This window comes from Filicampus tigris, chromosome 16 (assembly GCF_054856515.1).
Source record: "Filicampus tigris isolate MCC_2025a chromosome 16, RoL_Ftig_1.0, whole genome shotgun sequence".
NCBI lineage: Eukaryota > Metazoa > Chordata > Actinopteri > Syngnathiformes > Syngnathidae > Filicampus > Filicampus tigris.
This window is the reverse complement of record NC_141232.1, coordinates 18,013,495-18,040,818: the sequence shown is the minus strand read 5'-3', so window position 1 is coordinate 18,040,818 and position 27,324 is coordinate 18,013,495. Positions and strand designations below refer to the sequence as shown.

General features: G+C 44.6%; 1 protein-coding gene across 6 annotated transcripts in view; it reads left to right on the top strand.

Annotated features, from left to right (window-relative positions):
• The window catches only part of LOC147135051 (MAGUK p55 subfamily member 2-like), a 161,663-nt gene that overhangs the window by 40,860 nt on the left and 93,479 nt on the right, over positions 1-27,324 (top strand). For 3 of the 6 annotated variants that reach the window (XM_086055159.1, XM_086055161.1, XM_086055156.1), the window contains 3 exons: positions 8,324-8,461; positions 10,111-10,218; positions 13,652-13,771. In XM_086055159.1, coding sequence (XP_085911285.1) covers positions 8,360-8,461; positions 10,111-10,218; positions 13,652-13,771 — 330 coding nt within the window. In that variant the 5' untranslated portion in view covers positions 8,324-8,359. Of the gene's footprint in view, positions 1-8,287; positions 8,462-10,110; positions 10,219-13,651; positions 13,772-27,324 lie in introns of all 6 variants that reach the window. The other 3 variants (XM_086055155.1, XM_086055157.1, XM_086055158.1) reach the window with 2 other exon arrangements.

Genomic DNA, 27,324 nt, shown 5'->3' with positions numbered 1-27,324 from the left:
CACTGGGGAGACTTCGGGGTTTGTATCCCCAGTCTAGCTAATGTCCCTGTCCAACATTGCCGCCGCACTGGGGAGACCTCGGGATGATTATCCCCAGTCTAGCTATTGTCCCTGACCAAGATGGTTGCCGCACCGGGGAGACCTCGGGGTGATTATCCCCAGTCTAGCTAATTTCCCTGTCCAAGATGTCCGCCGCACTGGGGAGACCCTGGGGCGACTATCCCCAGTCTAGCTAATGTCCCTGTCCAACATTGCCGCCGCACTGTGGAGACCTCGGGGTGATTATCCCCAGTCTAGATAATGTCCCTGACCAAGATGGCTGCCACAACGGGGAGACCTCGGGGTGAATATCCCCAGTCTAGATAATGTCCCTGACCAAGATGGGCGCCGCACCGGGGAGACCTCGGAGTTTGTATCCCCAGTCTAGCTAATGTCCCTGTCCAAGATGGCCGCCGCACTGGGGAGACCTCGGGGTGATTATCCCCAGTCTAGCTAATGTCCCTGACCAAATTGGCCGCTGCATTGGGGAGACCTTGGGGTGAGTATCCACAGTCTACCTAATGTCCCTGACCAAAATGGCCGCCACACTGGGGAGACCTCGGTGAGAGTATCCCCAGTCCAGCTAATGTCCCCGCCCAAGATGGCCGCCGCACTGTGGAGACCCCGGGGTGAGTTTCCCTAGTCCAGCTAATGTCCCTGTTCATGATGGTCGCCGCACCGGGGAGACCTCGGGGTGATTATTCCCAGTCTAGCTAATATCCCTGCCCAAGATGTCCGCCGCACTGGGGAGACCTCGGGGCGAGTATCCCCAGTCTAGCTAATGTCCCTGACCAAGATGGCCGCCACACCGGGGAGACCTCAGGTCGAGTATCAACAATCTAGCTAATGTCCCTGACCAAGATGGCCGCCGCACTGTGGAAACCTCAGGTTGAGTATTCCTAGTCCAGCTAATGTCCCTGCCCAAGATGGCCGCCGCACTGGGGAGACTTCGGGGTTTGTATCCCCAGTCTAGCTAATGTCCCTGTCCAACATTGCCGCCGCACTGGGGAGACCTCGGGATGATTATCCCCAGTCTAGCTATTGTCCCTGACCAAGATGGTTGCCGCACCGGGGAGACCTCGGGGTGATTATCCCCAGTCTAGCTAATTTCCCTGTCCAAGATGTCCGCCGCACTGGGGAGACCCTGGGGCGACTATCCCCAGTCTAGCTAATGTCCCTGTCCAACATTGCCGCCGCACTGTGGAGACCTCGGGGTGATTATCCCCAGTCTAGATAATGTCCCTGACCAAGATGGCTGCCACAACGGGGAGACCTCGGGGTGAATATCCCCAGTCTAGATAATGTCCCTGACCAAGATGGGCGCCGCACCGGGGAGACCTCGGAGTTTGTATCCCCAGTCTAGCTAATGTCCCTGTCCAAGATGGCCGCCGCACTGGGGAGACCTCGGGGTGATTATCCCCAGTCTAGCTAATGTCCCTGACCAAATTGGCCGCTGCATTGGGGAGACCTTGGGGTGAGTATCCACAGTCTACCTAATGTCCCTGACCAAAATGGCCGCCACACTCGGGAGACCTCGGGGTGAGTATTCCCAGTCTAGCTAATGTCCCTGCCCAAGATGACCGCCTGTCCAAGATGGCCGCCGCACTGGGGAGACCTCGTGGAGAGTATCCCCAGTCCAGCTTCCGGTCCATTTCCGGGTCATTTGGGTCACTTCCTGTTGATTTTTATTCCTTCCCCAAGATGGCCGCCGCACTGTGGAGACCTCGGGGTGAGTTTCCCTAGTCCAGCTAATGTCCCTGTTCATGATGGTCGCCGCATCGGGGAGGCCTCGGGGTGATTATTCCCAGTCTAGCTAATGTCCCTGCCCAAGATGTCCGCCGCACTGGGGAGACCTCGGGGCGAGTATCCCCAGTCTAGCTAATGTCCCTGACCAAGATGGCCGCCACACCGGGGAGACCTCAGGTTGAGTATCACCAATCTAGCTAATGTCCCTGACCAAGATGGCCGCCGCACTGTGGAAACCTCGGGTTGAGTATTCCTAGTCCAGCTAATGTCCCTGCCCAAGATGGCCGCCGCACTGGGGAGACTTCGGGGTTTGTATCCCGAGTCTAGCTAATGTCCCTGTCCAACATTGCTGCCGCACTGGGGAGACCTCGGGATGATTATCCCCAGTCTAGCTAATATCCCTAATCAAGTTGGTCGCCGCACTGGGGAGACCTCGGGGTGAGTATGTAAATGTGAAATGTTGAATGTGCCATTAAGAATGAATGGGATTTTTGGGGGTGAAAGATGGGAAATATTGGGGGAACCCTAAATGTTAGGGGCGAAAAAAATACAAGGTGTGATGACATGAATTTTTTGAATAATTTTAAATATGAACGGGGTGAATCGGATGAAGTATGTGGAAGGAGTTACATCCCCCGCCACACCGGGGAGACCTCAGGTCGAGTATCACCAATCTAGCTAATGTCCCTGACCAAGATGGCCACCGCACTGTGGAAACCTCGGGTTGAGTATTCCTAGTCCAGCTAATGTCCCTGCCCAAGATGGCCGCCGCACTGGGGAGACTTGGGGGTTTGTATCCCGAGTCTAGCTAATGTCCCTGTCCAACATTGCTGCCGCACTGGGGAGACCTCGGGATGATTATCCCCAGTCTTGCTAATGTCCCTGTCCAAGATTGCCGCCGCACTGGGGAGACCAAGGGGTGAGTATCCCCAGTCTAGCTAATGTCCCTGACCAAGTTGGTCGCCGCATTGGGGAGACCTTGGGGTGAGTATCCCCAGTCTACCTAATGTCCCTGACCAAGATGGCCGCCACACTCGGGAGACCTCGGGGTGAGTATTCCCAGTCTAGCTAATGTCCCTGACCAAGATGGCCGCCGCACTGTGGAAACCTCGGGTTGAGTATTCCTAGTCCAGCTAATGTCCCTGCCCAAGATGGCCGCCGCACTGGGGAGACTTCGGGGTTTGTATCCCGAGTCTAGCTAATGTCCCTGTCCAACATTGCTGCCGCACTGGGGAGACCTCGGGATGATTATCCCCAGTCTAGCTAATGTCCCTAACCAAGTTGGTCGCCGCACTGGGGAGACCTCGGGGTGAGTATCCCCAGTCTACCTAATGTCCCTGACCAAGATGGCCGCCACACTCGGGAGACCTCGGGGTGAGTATTCCCAGTCTAGCTAATGTCCCTGCCCAAGATGTCCGCCGCACTGGGGAGACCTCGGGGTGATGAACCCGAGTCTAGCTAATGTCCCTGTCCAAGATGGTCGCCGCACCAGGTAGACCTCGGGGTGATTATCCCCAGTCTGGCTAATGTCCCTGTCCAAGATGGCCGCCACACTGGGGAGACCTCGTGGTGAGTATCCCCAGTATCCCCAGTCTAGTTAATGTCCCTGCCCAAAATGGCCGCCGCACTGGGGAGATCTTGGGGTGATAATGGAATGGTGTAAATGTGAAATGTTGAATGTGCCATTCAAAATGAATGGGATTTGTTGGGATGAAAGATAGGAAATATTGGGTGAACCGCTAATGTTAGTGGCGGAAAAAAAATAGAAGTTGTGATGGCATGAATTTGTGGAATAATTTGAAATTTGAACGTTGTGAATTGTATAAAGTACATGGAAGTTAGTTCATGTTTGAACGTGCCATTGGAAGTGAATGGGTTTTTTTGGGGTGCAAAAGGTTGAATTTTGGGTGTACCGTAAATGTTAGGGGTGAAAACAAAAAGTTGAAAAGCTAAATGAGTTGAATGAGTTGAATGACTTGAATATTTGGAAATTGGAATGGTGTAAATGTGAAATGTTGAATGTGCCATTAAGAAGGACTGGGATTTTTTGGGGTGCAAAAGGTTGAATTTTGGGGAACCATAAATATTAGGAGTGAAAACAAAAAGTTGAAAAGCTTAATGAGTTGAATGAGTTAAGTGACTTGAATTTTTGTAAACTGGAATGGTGTAAATGTGAAATGTTGAATGTGCCATTAAGAATGAATGGGATTTTTGGGGGTGAAAGACGGGAAATATTGGGGGAACCCTAAATGTTAGAGGCGAAAAAAATACAAGGTGTGATGACATGAATTTTTTGAATAATTTTAAATTTGAACGGGGTGAATCGGATGAAGTATGTGGAAGGAGTTACAGTTTGAACGTGCCATTGGAAATGAATGGGGTTTTTTGGGGTGCGAAAGGTTGAATTTTGGCGGAACCGCAAATGTTAGGGGTGAAAACAAAAAGTTGAAAAGCTTAATGAGTTGAATGACTTGAATTTTTGCAAACTGGAATGGTGTAAATGTGAAATGTTGAATTTGCCAATAAGAATGAATGGGATTTTTTGGGGTGCAAAAGGTTGAATTTTGGGGGAACCGTAAATATTAGGGGTGAAAACAAAAAGCTGAAAAGCTTAATGAGTTGAATGACTTGAATTTTTGGAAACTGGAATTGTGTAAATGTGAAATGTTGAATGTGCCATTCAGAATGAATGGGATTTTTTGGGGTGAAAGACGGGAAATATTGGGGGAACCCTAAATATTAGGGGCGAAAAAAATACAAGGTGTGATGACATGAATTTTTGGAATAACGAACGGGGTGAATCAGATGAAGTATGTGGAAGTAGTTGATGTTTGAATTATGCCCTTGGAAATGAATGTTTTTTTTGGGGGGAGCAAAAGGTTGATTTTTGGGGGAACCGTTAATGTTAGGTGTGAAAACAAAAAAGAGCAGCAATGGCATGAATTTTTGGAATAGTTTAAAGTTCGAACGGGGTGAATTGGATGAATTATGTGGTAAGTAGCGGAACGCCAAAAAAGTGTGAGGAATAAGATTAATAATAATTAGAGAATGCAATTTCTGGGGAAATTGCGTGTGAAGGCGAAGGAAGCTGAAAAGAAACTGCGGAATGCGTTGGAATGAAATTGAATAAAGTGAAATAAAGTTGAATGATACTGAATGAAGTTGAATCCAGTGGAATTAAGTTGAATGATACTGAATAAAGTTGAATGATACTGAATGAAGTTGAATAAAGTCGGATGAAGTTGGATGAACTATATGAAAAATTGTGGAATGATTTAGACTGAGGGGGAAATCGATCCAACGCTGCCTGCACACAACTCACCGTGTGTACCACAAGACCATCAAGGACCTAACTGGAAGGCTGTAAAACTGAAATGTTGAATGTGGAAGTGGGACTGAATGGCGAATGTAATGTTTTTTTTTAAGGTTGAATAATTTTAATTTATGAGAAGTATGAATTGCAGGCATGTTGAAAAGCTGAACCAATGTGAGTTGAATGAAGTTGAATGACGGTTAATGAAGATGAATGAAGTTGAATGAAGTGGAATGAAGTTTAATAATACTGAATGAAGTGGAATGTAGTTGAAAGAAGTTGAATGATCTCGAATGATGTACAATGGCCTGGACTGAGGACATAAAAAACAGAAGGGGAGCAAGAAAAGAGGAAGTGAGGCAACACTTAACTTTCGGGTCACTTCCAGTCATTTGGGTCATTTCCGGTTCATTTCCGGGTCATTTGGGTCACTTCCAGTTCATTTCCGGGTCATTCTGGTCACTTCCGGTTCATTTCCTGGTCATTTGGGTCACTTCCGGTTCATTTCCGGGTCATTTAGGTCACTTCCGGTTTATTTCGGGGTCATTTGGGTCGCTTCTGGTTCATTTCCGGGTCATTTAGGTCACTTCCGGTCCATTTCCAGTTCAGTTGGGTCATTTCTGGCTCATTTCCGGGTCATTTGGGTCACTTCCGGTCCATTTCCAGTTCAGTTAGGTCACTTCCGATTAATTTCCAAGTCATTTGGGTCACTTCCAGTCCATTTCCGGGTCATTTGGGTCACTTCCTGTTGATTTTTATTCCTTCCCCAAGATGGCCGCCGCACTGAGTATCCCCAGTCTTGCTAATGTCCCTGTCCAAGATGGCCGCCGCACTGTGGAAGCCTTGGGGTGAATATCCCCAGTCGAGCTAATGTCCCTGACCAAGATGGCCACCGCACTGGGGAGACCTCGGGGTGAGTATCCCCAGCCTAGCTAATGTCCCTGACCAAAGATGGCCACCGCACTGGGGAGACCTCGGGTTGAGTATCCCCAGTCTAGCTAATGTCCCTTTCCAAGATGGCCGCCGCTCTGGGAAGACCTCGGGGTGAGTATCCCCAGTCTTGCTAATGTCCCTGTCCAAGATGGCCACCGCACTGGGGAGACCTCGGGATGAGTATGCCCAGTCTTGCTAATGTCCCTGTCCAAGATGGCCGCCGCACTGGGGAGACCTCGGGGTGAGTATCCCTAGTCTAGCTAATGTCCCTACCCAAGATGGCCGCCGCACTGGGGAGACCTCGGGGTGAGTATCCCCAGCCTAACTAATATCCCTGCCCAAGATGGCCGCCTGTCCAAGATGGCCGCCACACTGGGGAGACCTCGAGGAGAGTATCCCCAGTCTAGCTAATGTCCCCGCCCAAGATGGCCGCCGCACCGTGGAGACCTCGGGGTGAGTTTCCCTAGTCCAGCTAATGTCCCTGTCCAAGATGGCCGCCGCACTGGGGAGACCAAGGGGCAATAACACTGTCCACTGGAAATGAATGGTGAATTTTTGTGAGTTTTTTAAGTGAATGAGTTGAATGTTTTTGAAAGTAGGAATTTTGGGGGTGCTGAGAAGCTGAATGTGAGTTGAATGAGTGTAATGACTTGAATTTATGGAAATTGGGAAGGTGTAAATGTGAAAGGTTGAACGATTCAATGGAAGTGAATGGTAAATAGTTGAATTTTTATGGGTTTTTTAAGTGTGAATGAGTTGAATGTGTGGAAAGTAGGGATTTTGACGGTGTTTAAAAGCTGAATGGGAGTTGAATGAGTTGAATTTGTGGAATTTGTTATGGTGTAAATGCTAAAGGTTAAATGTGCCAATGGAAATGAATGGTGAATACTTGAATTTTTGTGGGTTTTTTCAGTGTGAATGAGTTGAATGTGTGGAATGTAGGAATTTTGGGGGTGTTGAAAAGCTGAATGTGAGTTGAATGAGTTGAATGACTTGAATTTGTGGAAATTGGGAAGGTGTACATGTGAAAAGTTGAACGTTCCAATGGAAATGAATGATGAATAGTTTATTTTTTTGTGGGTTGTTTAAGGGTGAATGAGTTGAATGTGTTGGAAATAGGAATTTGGGGTGTGTTGAAAAGCTTGATCAATATGAGTTGAATGAGATGAATGTTCTGAATCTCAAATTGGAATGATGTAAATGTGAATTGTTGAATATGAAAATGGGAATGAATAAGTGTGAATAAGTGTAATTTTGGGGAAACAGGAATTGTGGGTGTGTTGAATAGCTTTACCAAAGTGAGTTAAATGAGTTGAATCTTGTGAATTTTAAATTGTAATGGTGGAAATGGGAAATGTTGAATATGCCATTGGAAATTAATGGTTTTTTTGGGGGTGAAAAAGGGGGAATTCTGGCTAAACCGTAAATTCTTTGAATGAAGAAAAAGACCGGAGGCCGTGAATTTTTGGAATACATTGAAGTTGGAAGTTGGCCTTCCTTCACAGAAATAAAGTCGAATGGTGTAGAATCACATATGTGTTGAAGGCCATCGCCTTCACACAATAAAGTTAAATGGTGTAGAATAACATATGTGTGAAGGCCATCGCCTTCACACAATTACCGGTAGGTGCTTTTCTGGTGTAACGTGATATCAGGTTAGCATGAAGACCCCTCCTTTAGAGCAGGTTGTCCAATGACCCAAGGGCTAGCGGTTTGATACCCAGCTGGGATTATCCGCCCTAAATTGCCTCCAGGTCGGCATTGTAAATGAGAAACTGTTCTCAATTGCCTTAACTGGTTAAATCAAGGAAATTATTAATCTATGTTTAACCAGAGGTTTTGTGATCTATATAAAATGGATCAAACTCCCGATCATACGATTTTGCTAAAAATATTACATTGTACAATAATGAGCAATACCTCAGAAGAATCCATACCTGTTTAGTTTGTAAATCAGGGGGCCAAGTCCGGTCCTCAAGGGCACCTGTCCTGCATGTTTTCCATCTCTCCCCGCTGCAACACACCTGATTGAAATGATCAGCTCATCAGCAAACTTTGCAAAAGCCTGATAACGATACAGATCTTTTGAAACAGGTGTGTTGCAGCAGGGAGAGATGGAAAACATGCAGGATAGGTGCCCTTAAGGACCGAACTTGGTGACCCCTGTTATTAATTGTGTTTGAATAATGAAGACAGATTAGCAGAGAATTGTATTTTGACTAATATTCTGTATTCTGTATGTAATTATGTTATCAGTCTTTACTAGAGACTCATGATTCAGTTGCATCCCAGGGGGATGGAAGCCCTCACCCCATCCAATGCGAATTCATGACTCGTGACCAAGATCAAGATAGACATATGAGCAACTTTCAGCTCCCACCTGATGCAATCCGCATGGTGGGCATACGCAAAGTTGCAGGAGAACATCTGGTAGGTGAAAGCTTTTTGTCTCAAGGAGAAGTCAACATTTGTCGTTTTTAGATTAAGTTATTCATTCAATCATGCCGCCGCAATTGACGGATTGACATGGCATCTCAGAGTCCATTATTTAAAAAAATATATATATATATATTCATGATCTGTCACTTTATTCCACACAACCTATTTATTTTCATACATTTTCAGTAAATTCAAATAATTACATTCTTTTAAAAAATAAAAAAGGACAAGTTACAATCTAGAGGCATTGTCCCCGATATCCATGGGATGTTGCAGAGGTGTTTCAACCAGGACAGGCCCACAACATCGAGAGCCTTTAGGAACTCCGGGTGGATTTCATCCACCCCCTCTCATCCACCAAGGACCTTTTTAACCACCTCGGTGACTTCAAACCCAGAGATAGAAGAGCCCACCTCAGAGTGTCCCAGTCTCTGCTTCCTCAAAGGAAGGCGTGTTGGTGGAATTGAAAGGTCTCAAATTATTCTCCCCACCGATTCACAACATCATGAGTCACGGTCAACAGCACCTCACCCTCAGTATTCAAAGGGATGATGATGCACTACTTCCCCCTCCTGAGATGCCGGATGGTGGACCAGAATTTCTTCGAAGCGGTCTGGAAGTCTCTCTCCATGGCCTAACCAAACTCCTCCCATGCCTGAGTTTTTGCCTCGGCAACCACCAATGCTGTGTTCTGCTTGGCCAGCGTACCCATCATTTTCCTCTGGAGTCCCACAGGCCAAAAAGGTTCAAGAGGACTCTTTCTTCAGTCTATTGATTTCCTTACCAACAACAGGTTTCCACCATGACCGGCACCAACAGCCTAACGGCCACAGTTCCGATTGGCTGCCTCAAAAATAGAGGCATGGAGCATGGTCCACTCGGACTCAATATCCCCGCCTCCCACGAGATGTGGGAGTAGTTCTCTCAGAGGTGTGAGTTGAAACTCTTTCTGAGATTGGACTCTGCCAGACCCTCTCATGAAGTTTGAGTCTGTCAGGTCGGATCGGCATTTTCCCCCACCCTAAGTGCCAACATACCTCCAGGTGGTGATCGGTTGACAGCTCCACCCCTCTCTTCAGCCGAGTGCCCCAGACATATGGCAAGTCCAATGAAACGACCACAAAGTTGCTCAACGAACTGCGGCCTAGGGTGTCCTGGTGCTAAGTCCAAAAGTGTCTGAACATGGTGATTGTTATGGACAATTCATGCCAAGTATAGAAGACCACTCACGTTCTGATCAGGGGGACTGATCCTCCCAATCACACCTCCTGAAAGAGGAGGGTTACTCCGCTCTTATCCACCGGGGTGAACCCTAATTTACAGACACTGAGCTGGGTGGCACCAAGTATGCCCACACCTGCTTGATGCCTCTCACTGTGGGCAACTCCTGAGTGGAAGAGAGTCCATTAATAATTTCCATTTTTATTTTTTTAGACTAACAGTAACCGGTATCATTATACTGTATATGTTTGTTATGGTGTCAAAATGTATCTGTAACCAATTGAGGAAAACAATATATTGACACACCTATCATTATGATGCATTACAGTTGTGTACCAGTGATACCAATTCACAAAATGTTATATTTGAGATTAAAAAAAAAAGTGATTGAATCAAATGAACAATAAATATGGTTTCAGGGTGTGACATTCAAGGTAGATCAAGGTGAGCTGGTGATAGCACGCATTCTTCATGGAGGAATGATAGACCAGCAAGGATTACTGCATATCGGCGATATCATCAAAGAGGTAAGATAAACCATTAATGGGTCTCCTTCTGTCTATTTCCATTGTATCATCCGTTTTGGATCATTTGCATTCTGCTCATCATTTTAGAGTTGTTTATTAACCTTTCTACCCAACTATGTGTTTTCAACAAATCATCCATAATTTTCAAAGATTTATTTCCTGTATCATGGTGTCAAGAAGGAAGCCTCAATACTACACCTGTCAAGTTCATCTTAAATGTGGGCAGTATTTGAGATACTGTATACTGTATAAATGGTCCTTCTCTCATGCAATTGGCTCTGAATTTGATCATTGGGCTTTTAAAACTTTTTCTGTGGGTCATTCCTGAGATGCATAGCTACATGAGTGATCAGTTGCTGAGCCTGAAGTGCCAGTGGGAATTCCCCTTGAGGTTTGTAAGTGGACGCCTACCCGGCATAAAGATGCAAGGGAGTAAGAGAAAGTTCAATTTCTAATATATAAGAATAATTATCATAAATAATAATAATAATATTTAATATAATAACCCTAAACCTACGGCTAGCCTATTATAATGGGCAACATAAGGTCTCTGGAAAAAAAAATAAAGACGAGCTGGGCGCACTGATGAAACACAGTGGTTTATATCAGACTCAGAAGAACTTTACTAACCTCACTGCATTTTTAGCCGGTTTCAAGGCTAAACGATAAAATAGATGGTACTCATAACTAAATACAGACCTGAGGCTGCGGGAAGGTGCGTGGGGGTGGAGGAGCTCAGAGAGGTAGCCAGGCCATTTAATGACTTATAGACAAATAAGAGAATCTTAAATTGAACCCTAAAATGCACTGGGAGCCAGTGAAGGGACGCCAGAATTGGTGTTATGTGCTCCATCCTCCGAGCTCCAGTTAGTAGGCGGGCAGCAGAATTTTGGACCAACTGGAGATGTTTGAGGGAGGACTGGCTGACTCCGAAATAAAGTGCATTGCAGTAATCTAGCCGAAATGTAACAAAGTGCTGTTTCTAAGTGCTGATGGGAAAGGAGGGGCTTTACCTTAGCCGGGAAAGGAGGGGCTTTACCTTAGCCAGCTGTCTAAGGTGAAAGAAGCTTGACTTAGAACAGCGCTGATTTGCTGGTCCAATTTAAGATCACTGTCCATTTTAAAACCCAAGTTTGAGACTGTTGGCTTTAGAAAAGAAGCCATGGGGCGCAGGACAACAGGGTGGGATGATGACGAGCCGCTGGGACCGAGTACAGCTTGGGACCGAGTCAATTGTTTTAAGTAGGGCACGTGGATTTTGGCGATTTGCCTGACTCAGACATGACAAATGGTCTCTCTTGGACTCCTTCACCTTTCTCTGGTAATGACGCCAGCAGTCCTTTATAATTTGATAAGAAACCTGCAGCCTGTCTTTTTTCCATCTCCATTCAGCTCTGCGGCATTCTTGTTTAGCTGTGCGAGTGCTCTCATTAAACCATGGCTCCGGTCTAATTTTTTGCCGCCTAATTTTTAATGGAGCCACGGAGTCCAAAATATCAAGGCAAGTTGAATGGAAACAAGTGCTGAGCTCCTCTGTGTTTTAGGAGGGAACACAAAGCTGATCAAAGGCATCAGAGAACTGACTAGCAGTGAGGTGGTTAAAAACCCGTGCCTTGCGCTTGCTAGCATTAGCTCTGACAGCACTGGAAAACATTATATCAAAGAGCACAGTCTTATGATCAGAGAGCACATTGTCCAAAACTTTCAAATTTGAGACCGATAGACCATAAGAAAGGACAAGGTCTAAAGTATGTCCTTGTTTGTGAGTGGAGCCAGCCACACACTGCACCAAATTGAAAGGATCAATGAGTCTTAAAAAGTCCTTTGCCAGTGGTGTTTCAGGACAGCACACGTGAATATTAAAGTCCCCCAGCAAAACACTTAGGAAAAATAATGTTCAGACCCACTATAGCTGTTTTACTTATTTTCATCAGTCAGCTGAGCTTCAATTAGACTTGAGCTAACACGTGGCTGTTGAGATTTTGGCGTGGCTGTGCCACATGTTATTGATCTTGGGAATAAATTATTAAATGTTTTCACATAACCCCTGCAAAGTGCTCATGTACCCCAAGGTGCATATCTAGCCCTGGAAGGGAAATACTGCTATGGTGGACATAATCTGAATGTTGAGTAGAGCTGGGTGATATGACGATATATATCACGAAAATATAAGATGGGTTTATGGCCTTCTCAGACGAAATTACTTTTTTATCGTTCACAACAGTCACGCTGTCAGACTACCAGATAATATCGTTCTGTGTCTTTGACCGTGTGAGACGTCACACTACAAGTCAGTCACGCCCAGACCCTGCCCAATCGTCACATGCTTCTGTCAAGATTCATTCCATTGCCGCAGGTCTGTCGGGGAGGCGGGACAAGTAGCTGTCAAAGTCATGTCATATATATGTATATATGTGTATATATATATATATATATATATATATATATATATATATATATATATATATATATATATATATATATATATATATAGATATGTATATATATGTATATATATACATGTATATATATGTATATATATGTATATATATATATATATATGTGTATATATATACATGTATATATGTGTATATATATATGTACATATATATGTGTATATATGTATATGTATATATATGTGTGTATATATATGTATATATGTATATATATGTATATGTATATATGTATATATATATATATACATATATATATATATATACATATATACATATATATATATATATATATATATATATATATATATATATATATATATATATATATATATATATATATATATATATATGCATCCATCCATACCTATACCGTTGTATCCTCACAAGGGTCGTGGGGGTGCTATATATATATATATATATTAGTGCTGTCAATCGATTAAAATAATTTAAATATTTAATCGTAAGTAACCACATTTTTTCATCGTTAACTCGTAGTTAATCGCGCATTTTATTTATAGTAAAAAATCTTTAGATTTTTCTGTCCCATTAAAATATCTCTCTCTCTCTCTCTCTCTCTCTCTCTCTCTCTCTCTCTGTCTCTCTCTCTCTCTCTCTCTCTCTATATATATATATATATATATATATATATATATATATATATACATATATATGTATACATATATATATATATATATATATATATATATATATATATATATATATACATATATATATATATATATATGTATATATATATATATATATATATATACGTATATATATATATATAGATATATATATATGTATATATATATATATATATGTATAGATATATATATATGTATGTGTGTGTGTGTGCGTGTGTGTGCGTGCGTGCGTGCGTGTGTGTGTGCAAAAAATAGTGTAGAACCCTGTGCCCATTTATGTTGTTGAAGAGCTCAAACTAATTCTGCTTGTTGTCTTATTGTGAATGGAAGGTCAATGGACGAGACGTGGGACAAGACCCAAGAGTGCTGCAGAAGGAGCTACAAGCAGCCAGTGGAATTGTGATTCTTAAGATACTACCAAGCTACCATGAAACTGTAACTCCAAGACAGGTAAAGTATATACAGCCCTAAACTACTAATTAAAAAGAAGTACTATAAAATTCTGTGTATAATACGCACTCTGGTATAATAGCCTGATTTGCTGGTATCCGATATTATCATCTGGTTGCATTTGTGCAAGAGTTTGATTTTAATACTCCCACAACACAGTCTCGCTATACACTTTAAAATATTATGATTTTTTTCACTGTTGCACTTATGTTCACTGAGGGCGTGCGGAGACAGAAAAAAAATCCTTTGGATTTACTTATTTTCAGAGATGGGCATTCCGTCAGACTGACAGACCAGTCTGTCAGTCCGTCACTGACGGATGCCCGTTTTACTTACGTTAGACATTAAAAAAAAAAAACATTAAAAAATGGACTTAGCATCGACAGACGTGGGTTTTCATCCGTCAGTGTAATTGACACTAACTGGGTCAAGTACCAATGGACCTCACCTCTGACGGACGTCTGTTTTGCTGACGAGTGATGGAAACGTGCCCCGCATGTCTCGCACGTGTTTGTTTTGACACCAGTCTTACTTGACAAACTGCATTGACTATATGCTGAATGTACAGTAGGTGGCACCAACGAGAGAATCATGAGTTAGTCAGGTTGGGAAGGCAACAACTAATTAATGAGCTAAGAGGTAATAAAGTATCTTTAAATACGCAGACAGTTTTAAACTTTATTTTGGAGTCAGTCAGTCATCTTTCAAGCGTCTCCAGTGCTTCAATTCTGCTGCTCGCCTTAACTGGAGCTCGGAAGGTCGAACACATAACACCAATTCTGGCCTCCCTTCAATGGCTACCAATGCATTTTAGGCTTCCTTTTAAGATGCTTCTATTTGTTTACAAGTCTTTAAATGGCCTCGCCCGAGCAAATCTCTCAGAGCTCCTCCACTTCTACACACCTTCCTGGTGCCTCAGGTCTGCGAACAAGGCACTGCACGAGGTGCCGAGGACTAAGCGGTGCCCCAGAGGGGATCGAGCTTTTTCTGTTGCTGGTCCTTCCCTTTGGAATGACCTTCCATTGAATGTTAGGCAAGCCCCCTCTCTGTCCATTTTTAAAACCCGTTTGAAGACACATTTATCTATATTCTTTGGCTTTTGATCCAACATGAGACTGAGGGTTTTCTGCTGTTTTCTGGTGTCTATTGTACATAGTATATAATTTTTTAATTTATTCCTTTCACTTGTTATATTTTTGTAACTTTGTCTGTAACTGTTATGAAATGCGCTGTATAAATGTAGCCCGGTAAATTCGGGTTACAGTAAAATTGCAGCATCTAGTGGGTTACTAAAAATCCATCGCCACCTTTTGCTACAAGTGAGTGTAGTACTATTTAATATATTACTAAATGATTCAAATATATTTCACTTGCAGTTTATTTAAATAAGTCTATGTTGTAATGTAATGAGAGTTTTGCCCTTGCTGTGTTCTTTTATTGTGATTCGTTGTTTGAAGAGTGCACCCAGTTTTGCTGATTTGATTGGCAGCTAATGAGGAACGGGTGGCACTTTGGACCAGTGAGGGGCGGTAAAAGAGACGTGTTTTCCATGCGAGAGGAAAGATGTGCGCACTGTCGCGAGAGCACGGAAAAACGAGGGACGGCAGGGTAAAAAAAACAAAAAAAAGAAGGACGCCGGTGTTGGAGAGCGGCCGACACACGGACGGGACGAGAACTAAGGTGACAAATCCGAGCAAGAAGCTCCAAAAAACCTGACGGATCACTCGGAAGTCGCACGTAAGGAGGCTAAGAGTGCGGAAGGCCGAGAATGTGGCGAAGGCGCCGTGGGTTGATGTTGGCAAAGCAGATGTTGGTTCTTGCCAACAGCAGCTAATTCCGGGCTATTACTACTCCGGCTGTTCCATCATACGGCGAGACGCAAGTTAGGTAAAGTTAGCACCAGATTGGCACATTCGGATTCGTCCGTTCAATAACTTCTAAAAAATGCAGAAAATTGTATTTTCATAATATGAGTTGTAGTATAAACAGAAAGTCCCCATCGATGTGTGACGTGACTTTTGAGACCAAATGATTAACACTCATGAAGTTATTGAGTATTGATACAAACTCTCCCTTTAAAATCTGTTCTTTGTGGTGGGGTGGGGGGTTTGGTACACAAAATGAGGGTTGTACTGTAACCAACTGATGATCTTTTATGTGTGTAATTAAAGAAGAAACACGACAATGAATAATGACGTTTTATATTTGAAATAGTTTGTTTTCTTGTCGGCGATTGCTATTTGTTGACCGTCCCTGGGCACTGCCTCCGCGTCAGCCCTTCTTAGGAAACAATGGCATATTCCTCGCTTCGATGACAATCAGTTGTGCTAAAAATCAACTCATATCAGCTTAGCTCATAGCTCATTGACTACATCACTGAGGTTAAAGAGAAGCATTGTTTGTGTTTTAATAATGCTGCGTTACTACGTTATTGGACCGACAACTCCGAATGTGCCAATCTGGTGCTAACTTTACCGGACTCGAGACGCGGACGTTGGATCTCGCTGTTCTCAAGCTTCTGGGGAGAGATTTCGGCGCTTTCGGGTCTTCAGTGACAGTTGCAATGCTCCCAAATCACAGTGTTGCGCCAAACTCGAGCCAAATCGGCTTAAAGGCATTTTTTCTTTTTCCGCTTCGTGAGCTCCGAAGCTGTGAGTACTGCTCGTGTGTGTGTGTGTGTGTGTGTGTGGGGGTGTGTGTGTGCGTGCGCGCGTGTGGGGGTGTGTGCGTGTGTGTGTGTGTGGGTGCGTGGGTGGGGGTGTGTGTGTGTGGGTGTGCGTGTGTGTGGGTGTGTGTGTGTGTGTGTGTGTGTGAGTGTGTGGGCCCACCGTTCGTAAAAATGTATATAAGTAAAGAAAAAAAAAAGAGACATTGGTTGTACATTTTGTGTATTGTTCGTATTGTTAAAAAGTATTTTGACTGTGTTTAGACAGCTTTAGTAAGAAGGTTACCAAGGTATAGTTTTTTCATTTTGAGAACAGATTTGATTCATTATACTAATTTGTCTGAAATGGTTAAGACAATTAATTGTAATTTACGTGAACACAGTAGTTGCACAACGCTTTGGGATGGCGCAGTTGAATAACTGGTGCTTTGGAGAAGGAATAGACCCGGCTTACGGTGTGCTGTTGAAAGATGTTCCTCCTGATGTGGAAGTGAACTCCATTGAAGAAACACTACAGACCATAAAAGTACTTGGGAGAGTCCAAGTGAGAGGAAGGATGTATGACCAGCAGTCTCAAAATTTAAGTGTGCTATGTGAGTGCAGAGAGAAGGTCAACACTAGAGCCATTCCTCCGGATGTCCTACCTGAGGGAACTGCAGTGCCATGGAGGATCTTTGGAACTTCTGAACAGGAAGAGGAGCACACAGCCCATGAAGCCACAAATAATCCAAATGTATGCAAGCGTCGACTCCTGAAGCTATATTAGAGCTGTTGGTGACATCCTGCAGAAGGTAAACAAGCCCACCAGCAATGACAACATTCCTTACAGAAGACTGCGGACTTTCTCAGGTGTCACACTAACACCACAAGGAGAAGAGCAGTTAGAGAACTGGATTGAGCAAGCCAGTGAAAGACCGGAAAGAGAAAAGAAGATGAGGATTTTGGAAAGTGTAAAGGGTCCTGCACTAGAGGTCCTGCAAGCTGTCCGTTTCAATAACCCAAATGCCACGTCTGTTGACTACCTTGACATCCTCGAGAGTACATTAGGCACTACAAAAAGTGGCGAAGAACTCTATTTTGCCTTCAGGATGCTATGTCAACAGCCTGGTGAGAAACTCTCTCAGTTCCTGAGACGGATGGAGCGAGTCCTGGACAAAGTTGTCGAGAAAGGTGGATTGGAGGCAACTACTATAGAAAAAGCACGCCTCGACCAGCTCATCAAGGCTGCCACCCAGTCTGACTTAATGATCCTGAACCTCCGGTTGAGAGAGCGATTAGTCAATCCACCAACGTTCCTGCAGCTGCTGAACGAGATCAGAGTGGAGGAAGAACATGAAGCAACGCATCACAGACTACAGCTGCCCCAAGATGTTTATGCCAAAAGTGCTGCAGTAATCTCAGAGGCTGGGCTCAAAGACTTGACAGACGAAATACACCAACTCAGAACACAAGTAAGTGAATTTACTGTGCCTGCCGCCATGCCGAGCCTGCAGCACCAAGCTCCCATAGGGGCCATGAGTTCAGAAGAAAAGACTATCCAAGCATTAAAGAAAGACGTTGTCAAGCTTCGGAAGCAAGTATCTGTTATGTCAATCAACCCTAAATACAGTCCAGCCACTGAACCCCCACAAAAAGAAATTAGGCCAAAACCACCTCAACAAATGACTTTCACCCCAGAGAATCAAGTGATTTCTTCTGTTATCGTTGTGGTGAAGATGGACACTTTTCAACTCATTGCGCTGCTCCCGACAATTACCCCAAAGTTATTCAGAAGCTGCTACGAGCGCAACGAAAGTCCAAACAAAGTAAGAAACCTGATGAAGTCCGAACCCAGACTACAAATGCAGTAGTTGAGAGAAGTTCTTTCGGGGTTTACTCGAATGGATTACCAGAGGGGCTAGTTGGTCCACCATCTACTGCTACTGTAAAGATTAATGGCAACCCATGCACTGCTCTGCTGGACAGTGGCTCTCAAGTTACCATCATCTTTGACAGCTGGTATGCTGAAAACCTGTCACACATCCCTCTGAACCCTGTGACCGGTTTAGGCATCTGGGGTCTAAGTGAGGCGAATGACAGTTATCCCTACAAGGGTTACATTCAAGTTGACCTGGAGTTGCCTAAAAAGTCAAAATCCCACAGAGTGAAGTCTGTTCCTGTCCTGGCCCTGGTGTGTCCTGACCCCCGTTGTTCTGACACAATACCTGTCCTCATTGGCACTAATGTCAGTAGAGTCAGGTCAGCTCACGTCAACAGCAACAAGCGGAAATAAAGACAATGTCACCTCACTTAAAGTCCAAGTGGAGAAGGAAAGTCACTTGCCTGTTCTTGACGCCATGAATACTACAAAGACTTGCCTGTAGGGGATGTTAAATGGACAGGTCCTGGTCCACTTGTCATACCTCCGGGCAAAGAGCACATGGCTATCTCCAAAGTGACAGAGAAACAAGACATTGGGTATGGTATCCTAATCACAGAAAATGCTTACGTACCTGCTCTTCCCACCAGTGTTGTAGTCCAGCCAACAATGTTGTTTTCCAAGACACTAGACGGTAATAAGTTTCCAGTGCTTCTGCAAAACGAGTCCCTAAAGCCAACCGCCATCCCTAAGGGTACAGTAATCGTTCATTTGCATGTGGCGGATATGGTGACAGATACGCCAAGTCTGAGTAAAAAAACAGTTCCAGCTATGGACCCCTCTTTGTTTGACTTCAGTAACTCTCCTATCAGTGAAGAATGGAAAAGGAGACTAGGTCGGAATCTCGCTCAGCACCCCAAAGTGTTCTCTACCGATGAATGGGATGTTGGTCTGGCCAGGGGAGTGAAGCATCACATCCGTCTAAATGACAACACTCCTTTCAGAGAACGGTCACGCCGCATTGCCCTGGCTGACTTGGATGATCTCCGTCGTCATCTCCAAGGACTACTGGCAGCTGCGATCATAACAGAATCAAGGAGTCCATACGATTCGCCAAATGTGCTGGCACGCAAAAAGAATGGTCAACCTCCCATGTGTATTGACTATCGCACTCTTAATCGCAGAACCATCCCAGATCAGTACACTGTACCACGCATTGACGACACCCGGGATTGCTTGTCTGGAAGCAAGTGGTTTTCAGTGTTAGATCTGAGCAGTGGCTATTACCAAATTCCAATGGCTGAGGAGGACAAGGAGAAAATTGCCTTCATATGTCCTTTGGGATTTTTTCAGTTTGAACTGATGCCACAAGGAATCACAGGAGCTCCTGCAACATTTCAACGATTAATGGAGTCGGCCGTCGGTGACATGCACCTACTTGAAGTCATTGTTTATCTGGACGACCTGACTGTGTTTGGCCGAACTCTGGAGGAACATGAACAAAGACTGTTCAAAGTCATTACTCGTCTCAAAGAAGCTGGTCTCAAGTTATCTCTGGACAAGTGCCAATTCTGCCGTCCTCAGGTCACCTATGTTGGGCATGTTGTCTCAGAGCGCGGCATTGTCCCAGACCCAGCCAAGGTAGATGCCGTGACCAAGTGGAAGCAGCCAACGGCTCTCCAGTCCCTGCAATCCTTTTTGGGGTTCTGTGGCTACTACCGCAGATTTATAAAAAACTACTCCATTGTTGTTCGACCACTCACAGAACTGTGCAAAGGGTATCCTCCCACCCAGAAGAAAAGAAAGTCCGCTCCGGCACCTAACCAGACCTATTACAAAGTGACTGAACCCTTCGGTATGACCCTTTGATCCGACCAATCCCTACATACTACATGTTGATGCCAGTTTCCATGGTCTGGGCGCGGTCCTCAATCAAGACCATCCAGAAGATTTAAGACCTGTTGCCTTTGCGAGTCGCAAGCTGAGCAACTCAGAGAGAAATTATCCTGTGCACCAGCTTGAGTTTTTGGCACTCAAGTGGGCGGTGGTTGACAAGTTCCACAACTACCTATATGGGGCTCAGTTTACTGTGAGAACTGAAAACAATCCACTCACTTACATTCGCACAACGGCCAAGCTCAACGCCACTGGTCATCGCTGGCTCTCATCCCTCTCGACATATAATTTCACCCTGCATTACCGACCAGGAAGTAGCAATATTGACGCCGACGCACTGTCTCGCAACCCCCTTTGCACAACCAAGGAAGTATGGCACAGTGTTCCGCCTGAAAGTGTCAAGGCTCTCTGTAGACAGATCAAGTATGAAGAGAAGCCCAAAGAAATCGTCAGAATTGCCGAATCACTTGGAGTGTCACCTGACGGCATTCCTGAATGTTTTTCACATCCTGTCCAGCTGGACGTTGGTTCCCTAATGCAAATCAGTCATAAAGACCTCGTTCAAGCTCAGGACATTGACCCCACTATTGCTCCAGTCAAACAGTTACTAAGTGGTGGTCCAAAATGTTCATCCACTCAATATCCAGCTTCTGCGCTGCTCTATAAAGAGACAATTAAACTCATAATCAAAGACAATCTGCTTTACCGAAGACTCGAAAGACATGGATCTGAAGTGCATCAGCTAGTTCTACCAAAGGAGTACGTTGGCATGATCCTGAAGTCACTGCACGATGGGTCCGGACACTTGGGTGTGGACAAGACTCTTGAACTTATCAAGGACCGGTTTTACTGGCTGAGCATGGGATTGGAGGTAAAGCAATATGTGAAGAACTGTGGGAGATGCATCACCCGCAAAGCACTGCCCCAGAGAGCTTCTCCCTTAAACCAGATCACCAGCCAAGGCCCCCTTAGACCTTGTCAGTATTGATTTCCTGTCACTTGAACCAGACTCTCAGGGTCATGCCAATATCCTTGTTGTGACAGACCACTTCACTCGTTATGCCCAAGCCTTTCCTGGAAAGCAAATTGATTCAAGAAATGCTAAAGATGTTAGGCATTCGAAAGTCAAGAACGTCTCCTTATCACCGTCAAGGAGATCCTCAACCCTAGAGATTCAATCATACACTATTGTCAATACTGGGCACCCTGGACCCAAAACAAAAACAAAAGTGGAGTCAAAAAATTTGTCAGTTGGTTCACGCCTATAATTGCTCACAAAATGAAGAAACTGGCTACTCTTCCTACCAGTTAATGTTTGGCAGAGAAGCTCGTCTACCTGTGGACCTCTGCCTTGGTGTGCCCGACGACAGCGAGAAATCCAAGTCTTTCCACCAGTATGTTGCCAAGTTGAAAAAAGATCTTCAAAGAGCTTACACTCTAGCTACGGAAGCGTCAGACAAAAAACATCAACGAAACAAGAAAGCACATGACAAGTATGTTAAAGGTGATCGAGTGTTGCTGAGAAATTTTGGTGTTCAAGGCAAACATAAACTGGTATGTAAATGGAGAACTTTTAAGAGTATACATATATATATATATATATATATATATATATATATATACACATATACATACAGTATATGTATTTTAACGATTCTTTTTGATGAACTGGTTCTAATGATTCAGTTAAAAGAACTGTTTTGCCCCTCACTAGTTTGATGTCAATAAATCCAAACTATTGTGCAGAACACTTTAATACTTTCACAGGTTGAAGTGGACAAGAGTTGTAATGTGCATTTTGGTGGCGATCGGTCGCCGTTTTAGACAACAGAACTGACAATGCTAGCAATATTATCATCACCTCCCCGTCATGACGTAGACCGCTGAGACCGGAAAAAATAACAAGCGGAGCTCCAAAAGGGGGCGTGCCAATTTGCCGTAAATCTAATCACAAAAAAAGCCCTTAAATCACTACAGTCTTTTGGGGGGGTTGGGGCTTAATACTGATGTCCTTTTTACATGCAAACCTATTATATAAGTGCCAAGCTCATCCAAGAGTCCCTTTAACTACGTATCTACGGCATCTCAGTCAATTTGACGGTTCTACTTTCTCTCGCATGGTGCTGCTGGTCACCATGATCAATAAAAAAAAATATTTACATATTATAGTAGAGGGGGCATTACATCTGCTTCAAAATATTGACGAGTCAGAGGATGAATTGCTCGAGTGAGTCAGAGTAAAAAAAAGTCCCCCTGCGCCGGCCAAGATGAGCTGTTAGATGTGATAGTCGTGATGTTGTAGATAGTGCATGCCAGACAGTCGAAATAAATAAAATTATGATCTTATGTGGTGCTTGTTGACATAATTCCCCCATGGAAAAAAAAGAGTTCCGGGGTGCGATCAAGACAAAATTGTGTTGCGTACTTGGGATTAACTTCCTCTTCTTCAAAGTAAAGTGCAGTCAAGCCGTTTATGAGATGTGTCTCCTTTCCTTTGACTCCAAACCAGCTGTTTTTTCTAACAGCTGACACGCATGCAGCGCGAGAGCCGCACGGGACAATGGCGGTCCACCAATTGGTTCTCATCCATTTAAATGACATAATTTACTTTAAATTATACTCACAAGAGAATTTTAATAACCAAAGTACCTTTATTTGTTAAGGTTCCGTTGCATCCCACAAATGTAGACAAAGAGAAGCTGTCAAACAAAAATGTATTTACAAAAAAAACTGACTACCGTCCAAAGTACAACAAAGTACAAAGTCGCAGGCAAAACACCAGAAATAATGGGATAACAGAAAACGTTTGCAAAATAAGGCAACAAAATAACTAATGCAAAATTACTGCTATCAAGGGATCAGGAAAACTTCAATTGAAAAAACAAACAAAGCACACCGTACGAAATAACCAAACCAAACACTATACTCGGAAAAAAACACATGAACAATAGAATCAAAGTTATCTTAGTCAAGAAAATCAACACTTGAGCGATGAGAGAAAGCAAGGTGGAATAATCTGATAACGAGCCTTCCGCGCTGCTATCTTTTAAAGTCCTTGATTGAGATGCAGAACAGGTGCGGTTCTGAAGGTCACGCCCACAACTCATCTGATTGACTGAAACAGAGCAGAACCATGACATTATTAGACACTCGAGGAGTGAGTAATCATTTTAATCGATGACATCATTGCTAGAGCGCATTACGTCAAATTGACGTGTCTCGTACTTCTTGTAGTGTCAAATTCCAGGTACTAAGCAGCAAAGCAGCAAAATCCACCCGTTTTTATCCATCTCAGGGGGTGGCCATTTTGTCGCTTGCTGTTGACTGCAAATGACATCACAGTTGCTTAGGGCTTAGGTAACAGCCAATCAACGGCTCAGCTTCAGAAAACAGGTGAGCCATCATTGGTTGTGCGAACGTTCACACATTAATAATGGGTCCCCATTTGTTCAAACCATGGTCATGTGGCCATTAGCACCAGTGAATCGAAAAGAACGTTGACAAGACGCCCTACGATGGTTTATAAATGTTTTTAAATTCCACATCATTCTGCCATTTGTTTATTTATCAGTCAACTATAGCATTGCTGCAGCCGCAGACGAGACTCCGGACATCATGTGACTGATACCCACATGCTTTTATTTATGGAACCAAGCTGACAGGACCGTAGCATCAGCAGGCTAAGGATTTATAATCTCTTTGTATGTCTGCCATCGGATCCTCAGCTCTATCGTAGCAAGCCATTCCAGCGTATTATTGTCCATTTAGTGGCTGGTATTTGGGGCAGTTGATGAAGACGGGGTACACAGTCTGTCGAGGGTCCCCAGACTCACACTGGGTGCTATCCACAAGGAGCCACTTCTGTATTGATTCTCCGAAGCGTCCCACACCCATCCTCAGGCGGTTGAGATTTGTCCACTGCTTTTGGGGTAGGTGGAGCCTAGATCCTGCTGTCCTCCACTGCTCCCTTCACTTTACTTTGACCCAGGAGGCTATACTGATGTCAGTTGGTGCAATGTTAAGCAGTTCCTGGGCATGTGTGGCTTGAAATACATATCATGCTATTATTTGAATCTTTCATCCCAACAGTAATGGTGAGTGCAAAAATCACATTGAGAATATTTGTGATTGGGTTATTTAAGCCATTGGCGAGTTCCGGCCGGTGTTAGAACGAAATTGCTAATGTAGCCCTGGCCTTATTTTTTGTTTAGATATATGTTGATTGTAATACAGCATTTTTATTCAGAACTGCTGGATCTCCACCCTTATGCGGTTCTAGTCGTGTTGCTATTCTCGACTCTGTATTTCACTTTAGTGATTAGCACACTGAAGTTGCTTAGCATATCCACTATAAAGATCACCATATGCTTATATGGGATGGTCTCCAGCAGCTTCAGGTTGCAGCACACATTGCCAGAGAGTGTAGTAGGCAGCTGTAAGGTCTAGAAAGACGGCATCAGCCTTCTTCTCTGCCTGGAAGCTGTCCTCAACGTCTTGGCAGAGAAGGGTAGACTGATCTGTTGTTGATCTGACAGTTCGGAAGCCAGTTTGTTCTTTAGGCAGCTGCGGGTTGATCACTGGGGTGATACGAGTCAGGATGAGGTGTTCCAGTAGTTTAAATGGGGTGCAGAGCAGTAAGATGAGCCTGTATCCCTTTGGTTCATCGCTTGGCTTGTTCGGCTTTGGCAGGGTCACCTTTGCACAGCACCAGATCTTTGGCAGCCTTAGAAGGTGGAGGCATGCAGAGGAAAGAGCGGAGCTAATCTTTCACCTTCTTCCCTTGTTGCTTTCTGAACTCCGCATGGATAAGATCTATGCCTGGCAGCTTGCCAGTCTTCAGGCATTGGATCGCCTGCTCCATTTCCCGTACTGAAACGTCCATAGACAGACAAGAGTTGCATCCTGGGGCCTTGAGCCATTGACTCTTGCAGATGTTGATCTGGTGAAGGCCTTGTCGCTGTTAGGGAACCGGCCATTACTGAGCAGTAGCGATGCAATGGAGTTTGCGGTGATGGGGCACTGTACTGGGGTTGTTGAACTTCCTGTCAGCTTATTCAGGGTCTGCTACGCCTGGCGGCTAGAATGTGTCAAGTCAATTGATTCCATAGTCTCTGAACATCTTTGCCTTTTTTTTTGCATTCAGCCTACTGCAGAGCTCATCCACTGCTTTTCCTTCTTCTCTGTTTGTTGTGCTTCTTGGGCACGAAAGATGGATTCACATTCGGCGTCCCAGCAAAAGCCCCGGGGGATGTTCCTCCAAGCAGTGGTCAGAAGCATCTTGAAGTCTGACTCTTAGGCTTCATTCAGGTTGTTAAAGCCCAGGGGTGGCAGACCAGCAGCTGCCCTATTCACATATTGAGTGAAACGCTACCAGTTAGCTCTCCAGAAGTTCCATCTCTCGGCATCCCTTCCTTACACAGATTGTATCATTGATTGGAAGGTAATGATGGATGATCAATGGTGTGACTGGGGGAACATATCCAGGATCTGTTTCACTGGAACTAACTGGCTGTTTGGCAAATGACAGATCTGTGTTGGTGTGGCTGTCCCAGTGGGCAGAGTAGAAGGCACAGGGCTCTTTTGGGTCATACAGGAGTGTTGCATCAACCATTGAGGCCCAGTCTACCAGGGAGTCACCATCAGCATTGGATCTGCTGTACCGCCGGCCGTTATTATGGCTGTTGAAGTTGTCAGTATACACAGCAGGTCGCTGGGATATCTGGAAGTGATGATGGGGCCAGTCTACTAGGAAATGGTTTGTAGATCTGGAAATGTTGATGTCTTGCACTTCAGTTGGGATCCATTCTATCCATGCGCCCTCTGGGGATTGTCCTGCAGCTGACCAGGCTACACCATTGCGGACAAATGTGGCAATGCCGTGGTGTTCATCAATGGTGTCTCTGGCCAGTATGTACCCAGGGAGCTTTCGAATATTTCTTTTTTTGGCATGGGTCTCCTGCACGTGATCACAGACACACCATTCCTGCTGGCTAGTTGTGCAAAAATGGTGGTCTTGGCGGTAGTGAGTCCTTCGACATTGAGCTGGAGGATTGCTAGCGCTAGCGCTGGGGTTCGTAGACGTGTTGAAGACATTAGTTTCGCTTTACGGGCATGCAATCCTGCATCAACCCTATAGCTACTCACAGGGTGGCCGTGTGGAGGCTGTCTTCACCACCCCAGAATTTACAATGGAGAGCACTGATAAAATTAGCATTTAACAGTCAATATTGTGTCCAAGTGAATTCACATCTCACTTTGATGAAAAGAGAATAATGAGATACATGTCCAAGCTGGATAGATAGGACATCACAGATGCACCAGGAGTGCTTTTTTTTACAACTATCATTTTTTTTTCTATAAATTATAAATATTATATATATTATATATTATTATTCTATATTTTATAATTATCACAATGGCAGATGGGGAATACTTTATTCTTTGAGTCAAGCATACAAGCATGATCAACCAGGTTCTCTCGAAGCCCGGGCTAGGGCTGGCTGGCGGGCAGGGAGCAGCGCAGGTGGGCAGCCAAGCGACAGGCTGGGCATCCACGTGCGTGCGAGCGTGACTGCTTTCCCGCAGCCCCCGCCATGATGGCTGCTACCGGAGTAGAGCAAAGCAGAGAGACCGGCCGACCTCGCTCGGAGGATATGACAAACACAACGCTTGACCCCCCACAGACTCGCAGGGCATCCCGCCTCCGTCGTCGCGGGTGAGTGAGGAGGGGATGGCGAGATGTAGTCGTTCTCACTGTCGAACGGGCACAACGGATGGGGTAACAGGCAGCACTGGTGCACGCTCGCAATAGCCACTGCACTGGAGAGCAACCCGCAGGCTGGAGAAGCCGTCCCCCCGAACGCCGGCACTCGACTTAACTGGTTCTTTTGGTAGCCTGTAGAATGCTCACACCTTCTTTTGCCCCATCTTGTCGCACCTGGTGCACACAACAGCTGTCTTACCTTTGTCAATGAATAATACATGTATTTCCTTAAGTCAGTAGGTAGCACTACCACTACGATGAAAAATAAGTTTGTAGATGTCTTCAGGCTTGGACTATTATCAAATGTGAGAAATCATCAGAAGAAATTATCGTGTGGGTCAAGGTCCAGCAACTTTTGTAGTCAAAGCGAC